This window comes from Lytechinus pictus, chromosome 5 (assembly GCF_037042905.1).
Source record: "Lytechinus pictus isolate F3 Inbred chromosome 5, Lp3.0, whole genome shotgun sequence".
Taxonomy (NCBI): Eukaryota; Metazoa; Echinodermata; class Echinoidea; order Temnopleuroida; family Toxopneustidae; genus Lytechinus; species Lytechinus pictus.
In genome coordinates this window covers 42,890,157-42,897,116 of record NC_087249.1, presented here as the reverse complement: position 1 = coordinate 42,897,116, position 6,960 = coordinate 42,890,157, and the positions used below count along the sequence as shown (strand labels likewise).

The 6,960-nt window shown below is 40.4% G+C and overlaps 1 protein-coding gene across 1 annotated transcript; it reads left to right on the top strand.

The window, feature by feature from the left end:
- The first annotated feature begins 1,836 nt into the window (after positions 1–1,836).
- LOC135154043 (uncharacterized) lies at positions 1,837–6,455 on the top strand. The gene is made up of 2 exons (XM_064099035.1): positions 1,837–6,057; positions 6,280–6,455. Exon 1 carries the CDS (start codon positions 2,092–2,094, stop codon positions 3,703–3,705), a length of 1,614 nt encoding a protein of 537 aa, XP_063955105.1. The 5' UTR covers positions 1,837–2,091; the 3' UTR covers positions 3,706–6,057; positions 6,280–6,455.
- The last annotated feature ends 505 nt before the right edge of the window (positions 6,456–6,960 follow it).

Here is a 6,960-nt window from a genome sequence, read left to right as displayed (position 1 = left end):
ATGAAGATAAGAGAATATGTTAATTTTTTTGTAATTGTGGCCTATACAGATCAGATCATCCTTAGATTAATTATATAATGACAAAACTGCATCTATATTATCTCGAGAATATTATCATAAAATGCTGCCTGGTAAAACGACAAATACCACGAGCAGGCTGATTAGTGATTGGGAGAAAATAGCTCTTTTCTCATGTGATATAACATATTACATAGCATGGCCCTCGATCTACCCATATTGTTCACGGGGGGGGGGGGGGTGGGGCGAACGCATGAATATTCATTCATTCATTCATATGCATTTATTTCGTTCATATGTTATAGTAAAAATAACATTTACAAAACGTATTGATACCCAGAAGGAAAAACCGGCCAGTAAGACCAGTAAGAATTTTTACTGGTTTCCAGTAGACTTTTTACTGGTTTCCAGTATATTTTTACTGGGCCAGTTTATTTTTAACTGGACCAGTAAAAATCAACTCGAGACCAGTTCCAACAATTGCATTCCAGTTGAAACAAAGTAGTAATACCAGCCTGTTTTTCATCAAACTGGTGTTACTGGTCCAATAAATGGTTTCCAGTATATGTTTCCTGGACCAGTTGATTTTTAACTGGACCAGTAAAAATCAACTGGAGACCAGTTCAAACAATTGCATTCCAGTTGAAGCAGAATAGTAATATCAAACTGGTGTTACTGGTCCAATAAATAATGACTTTATTTCAAGTCAGATCATTTGACGAATTATGGAAAATGAATCTTGCAATTCAGAGAAAGTTATTATCGTTATCATTTATCATTGTTATCATCATTCTTCTTATAATTATCATTATTATTATAATTATTATTATGATCATTGTTGTTATGATTATTATTACTGTTATCATTGTTATTGATATTGTAATTATTATTATTATCATAATTATCAAGTATTAATATCATCATTAAAATAATTATTTCCTTTAATTATGATTAAGATCAAAGCAAGATATAGTCAACTGGTCTAAAGTAATTCATTGTTTGAATTGAACTGGTTAAGACCAGTAATTCTGATGATGCTGATCACGTGGTTTACCTCATTTGCATATTTCCTATTTAAAAAAAAATCAGGATTTAGAATAGAATATCCTTGCAATGGCACTCATTGTTGTTTAAAAACTTTCTAAATAAGTGTGTGAACTAATTCACAATGAAAATGTGTAATTTCATATATCACATTTAAAATAACAGCAAAAAGATTAATTTACTAACCATCTTTTCCATCACATTTCACTGACCATGGTATATAACAAACCAAATGCATGTAATAAATTGACCCAGTAAGACCAGTACGAGGACCAGTTCGACCAGTTCGAGGACCAGTCAGACCAGTAGAAAATACCAGTAAAGAACAGCTTGAATTGGATACCAGCATGAAGACCAGACCAGTTAAACAACAAAACCAGTATAAAATTCCAGTAATTCAAGACAAGTTTAATTTTTTAATGGACCATGCAGTACAATTTTAACTGGACCAGTATGACCAATTAGACCAGTAAACCGATGTTCCGATTTCCAGAGTTACAAGTTAAAATTCTACTGGTCTGGTCCAGTGGAACTGGTTTTTCCTTCTGGGTATAGGAATATACAAGAAATAGAAATAATTTATGAAACGAGGAGACAGCTTATTGAAGGCAGAGAAGCCTTATTTGTGCTGCCCCTTCTTGATAACTGTAACAGTCTCTTGTACGGAACCCCGCACAAAGATATAGCAAAGCTCCAACGCCAGTATGATTTACTGTTTAATTGTGCCACCACAAGTGGCTTACCATACATGTATGCGATGATCATGACTCTGCGCTGCCACGGCCAATAAATGTCTCAACACCTACTTAAATCGTCTGTAGTTTTCCCTTTATTTACTGGCGTGGTGGCTTACGGTGTGATCAGAATTCCGCGGCTAACTTTCGCTACCAGGATCAAAGAATCCGGATTGCGGGAAATCTTGCTCGAAAACTTGGGGACAGGCGCTCACCAGGACTAAATTTGGTGTGATAGTTTGGGTAGGCTTACAGAGTTGAGTATTTATAAAGCGTACGTAGTCCCATATATAGTATGTACTGTACTGCAATGCGCGCCGCATCGACGAAGCGATGCACGGTCGTGGCGGGGCCCACCCGCGTCGGGCTTGCATCTATACAGAGATGTGTAGCCGTCGCTGAGGCACCTCAGCGTAGGTGTCCTCCTGCTGTAGAGCATGAGTCTATCGTGACTCGTAGTAAATCTAAGAATGACACCCCATTTTTCCCTGCCAGTGTCCGGGGAACCTCCGAACAGTTGACAGTGGAATTGCATAGTGGTTCTCCTTTGAATTTGATAAGTGAGTCTACTGCTGATTTCTTTGGCCTTGAAGTTGTAATCGATTCGTTTGGTTACAGTGACTATGTTGACCCCGAAGTGTCGTTTGCCTTACCATCTGGCATTGTCGGCATTACATCTTTTTCTCTTTTCCATGATGGATGTGAGTTGTATTATGATGGTTTCGTGGTTGAAGATGGTGTGGTGAACTTTGACGTGATGGCTGGGGCTCCATTTATGGAGAAGAATGATGTTTCCATTCGACCTTCTAAACACCAAATCATGTTTGGGGACTACCATACTTTTTCTTACATGTCACCATCTGATCAATTCCCCAAATCTAGTCCCGCTAGTATGAATGAGTTAGATGAGCTGGATTGTGCAGTGGGTATGATAATGCAAGGATCTGAGAATGAGTGCAAACACACTAATCCTGGAGTTGACAGCGAGTGTAAACACACTCTCCCACTAAATGAATGTTCTCAAGTATACAGAGAGATCATGGATGTTGGGTGTAATGTTCGGTTGAATGAGACTGAAGCTGAGCATCCACACATTCACAAGTCCAATGACATTAATAACATACACAGTGAGGTCATTGATATTGAGTGTAGTGTAGAGGTGAATGAGACTGAAGCTGACCATCCACACATTCACAAGTCCATTGACAATAATAACATGCACAGTGAGATCGGATTGATGACCAGTGTGGAGACTGAAAGTACACGTATTATGACTGAGTGTAATGTTGGTAACACAGACTTGGGATTTGCGTTGCCACAACGTGGGTCGAAGATGGATGGTGAGATTCGTGAGACCTTGAGTGAAAGTGTTGAGAAAGTCACACAATCCGAAAGCTGTAAGCCTGCTGTGAGTACTGATAATAATAGCGGTGACCGTGCTAAGCCATGCATAAGCACAGTAGGTGAAGTTGGGACACATTACAATTGTCAAGTAAAACATGAACATGATATTAGTTGTGACAGTGACCTATCGTGTGTAAAGGTTGTAGGTGAAATTAGGCTACATAACAACAATCAGGTAAAGTACGAATATACACAATTTGATGGTGTTCCCAACACTGAGCCTAGCTCATGTGTTTCTGATACTGAGCCTAGCTCTGGTGTTCCTGATACTGAGCCTAGCTCTGGTGTTCCTGATACTGGGCCTAGCTCTGGCATTCCTGATACTGAGCTTAGCTCTGTTGTTCCCGATACTGAGCCTAGCTCTGGTGTTCTTGATACTGAGCCTAGCTCTGGTGTTCCCGGTACTGAGCATAGCTCTGGCATTCCCGGTAATGAGCCTAGCTTTGGCATTCCTGATACTGAGCCTAGCTCTAATACTAAGCCTTCCCATATAGTGTCTTGGTAATGAGCCTTACGTTAGCTCTCTTGTGTCTTGTAGTGAACATAGCTCTAGTGGTAGTATGCTCTTGTTTCATTGCTACTCATCATGTTTCGGAAGCTGAGCCTAGCCTTGCTGTTGCAGGTTATGTACACAATGCTGACTTCACTTCAATAGTGCATTGCGCCGGCATACGATCGTTTTCGCGTGACCTTTATTCTCCTTTCGCTACAGTGGAGAACCGTATTCGCGAAATCCACGATCTTCTTGAAAACCGAACCGCTGACTACCTGTCGGACGTAGAGTACATCGATGAGAGTACCCGTAGTACAGATCGTTGTTATTTCGGTTTCGTTCTTTGTACACGTGATCATGATATCGATGAGAGTACCCGTAGTACAGATCGTTGTCATTTCGGTTTCGTTCTTTGTACACGTGATCATGATATGCCCAGGCATGTACGTGGTGTCCGCAAGACAGATCGTTTTCGGCATTTCGGCTTTGTTCGTTATACACGTGATCTTGATATGCCCAGGCATGTTTGTGATGAGCCGTGTCACTGCACAGACGCTTACCTTGATATTGCGCTGTGTTCCTCTCTCATCTCTCACCATCACTTTACGAATATCTTTGAGGTGTTCTATGTATGCACAGCTCACATGCCTTCTGTAGCTACTATCATCTGGTCACCCTACATGGACTGTATAGCTTTTAGTACAATAGACAAGGATTTGGCACCTTGCCTTAGTCCCGAGACGCATACTCTTCTTCAGAATCCTTCTGATCGATTGATCTTGCCCGATATCCATCATGCTACGGATTCTGATGTAATTTTCCTAATATCTTGCCTGTGTGCCTGCATCAGTTCTGCTGACCAGTCCTCTGCATATGATGTCATGATTAGTCTTCCCACCACACAGCTCTTTGAGGACATGAAAGAGGTCATCAGTAGCACACCCCTATTCCATTTTCATGGTAGTTCTTCACACATTGTATTTCTGGTGGCCAACCCAGTCAGTTCCCCTGCAGTTGTTGATCAGCCCTTGAGGATCCAACCCCCCGTTGGATCTTGGCCTAGATGCGTTGGGACCGTCGAACACCATGATTGGCTTCTCTGGACTTGTGGACCTCGCCCACCGTCGCCCTTTTCTGATCGAACTCGCATGATCCTCAATTTCCATGATGGACCTCGCATGATTCCCTACCCCCCTGATGGAACTCACTTTTCTGGTCCCAGTGTGGTTGTCATGCGACCTTGGCCTTCTGGACTCTTTCAGGCTCATACAGTGATGTCATCACACGCTACAACAGTTTCTGCTGCTTTCTGATAACTGCCCTGTGTGCTTAAAGTTTCTGCGCGCTTCGGCATTCACGGTGGCCCACACCCCCCCCCCCCATGGTCATATCTGCAGGAGTGACATTTATGTTTAAAGAGTGTATACATTTTACCACTGTTGTTGTATCACGTTTTTTTTATTATTCATTTCCTATATTGTTACTCATGTTTTGCTTTGTGATACATGTATGATTTGGCCCCTTTTTTATCTACAGATTTATACAAGTATTAGGTTGCAGTTGGTTTTCAATTTTTATGGTTTTACCAGAACACAAATATAAATGTGTTACTACACAGATTGGGTGCGGAACATTGGTTACGTTTTGTATTAATGCATGCTATAGTTTTTGTTTAGTTTTTGAGTGATATTTTTTATGTCATGTGTGCATACATTTCGGCCGTTTCAGATTGTTAGTAGTGTACTGACCAAATTTGGAAACATGCCTTATTTTCTGAGTTTTTTATGTCCAGTAGTAACTACACATGACTTATCTCATTTGTTCACATTTTTTAAGAATTTGTTTATATGGTAGTGATTAAAGAGTGCTCTTGTGGTATTATTTATACCTTTGCTTTGTTGGATAGAAGTGGCATGTAGGCATGCTGTTGTACATTATGTACATACTTTGACCGGACAGTGAATTTTATTTTATCGTTCTAAGCATGTTGCATTTTACTTGTAAAGTAAGCAAGGGTAATTGGGATTAGTGCATTGTTGTAATATATTTTGAGGTTTGCTATCAACGACTCGTATAGCGGAATTGTTACATGTTCTTCATCCATGCTCTACGTATATGGCTATTATTTGAGGTCTGTTATTAATGACTTGTATAGTGGAATGCTTTATGTCCTTCATACATGCTTTACTTATATATTGCCTATTATTGGAGGTGTGGATTTGATCCTTATCATTTGCACATTCATATTTAGATTGAAATAATTATGGCCAGTTTTGGTGTACCAATTGTTTAGTTGTTTACGTATGTTACCCTGTTACTCAAATATTTTTGTTGGTGTTCATGCGTTTACAAATAAAGGATTTCGTACCAGAAAAAATTTGACAAGCAAAAAAAAAAAAAAAAAAAAAAAGGTCTTCAAGCTCGTCAGGGGGGCATTGAAGGTCTTAAATCTCGTCAGGGGGGCAAAAAAGGTTTTTCAAGCCCGTCAGGGGGGGGCAAAGATACGTTTTTGCATGGGTTGTGACTCGTCAGGGGGGGCAGAGTGCCCCCCCTGCCCCCCCCCCCCCCCCCCCGTAGGTACGCTAGTGTGATACAGTCAAATTGAATATGCTTGGTTTTGGATCTGTTAAAGAAAAAGAGAGAAATGAAAGAAACATAATCACGCCAGTATGATTTACTGTTTAATTGTGCCACCACAAGTGGCTTACCATACATGTATGCGATGACTCTGCCACGGCCAATAAATGTCTCAACACCTACTTAAATCGTCTGTAGTTTTCCCTTTATTTACTGGCGCAAAGAATCCAAAATTCAGCCGCAAGACTTGTCTCCAGATCCAAGAAACACAACCACATCACCCCAATCCTTAACCCAGAGAGCTCCCGCCCGCTGCGCGGGCGGGAGCCCAGAAGCTTACCGTGTATTTGACCATATTCACCGGACTAGGGTGATTTATGGTCTAAATATTTCTCCAAATGAATTGTGAAAACAGAAAGTATACAATTACCACGATTATATGGATGAAGGTCTAATATCACTAGCGCTTCCTTTTGAGTGATATTCCAAATTTCAAATTAATGGGACAAAACAGGATAGGAGATTAATGTGCAGCGATATGGAATAAAGTTTAATCTTATACTTATGCGTATATAGAAAGCCACGTGTTTTTGTCCCTTTGCCTGTCCTTAGAGTATAGATACTTGCCAAAATTGCTTGCTGAAAATAAAGATATAGCACATGGGGACATGGCGGTAGTGTTTATCCATT

Excerpts from the sequence above, each read along its gene's own strand:
- LOC135154043 (XM_064099035.1), top strand. The coding sequence starts at position 2,092 with ATGTACTGTACTGCAATGCGCGCCGCATCGACGAAGCGATGCACGGTC.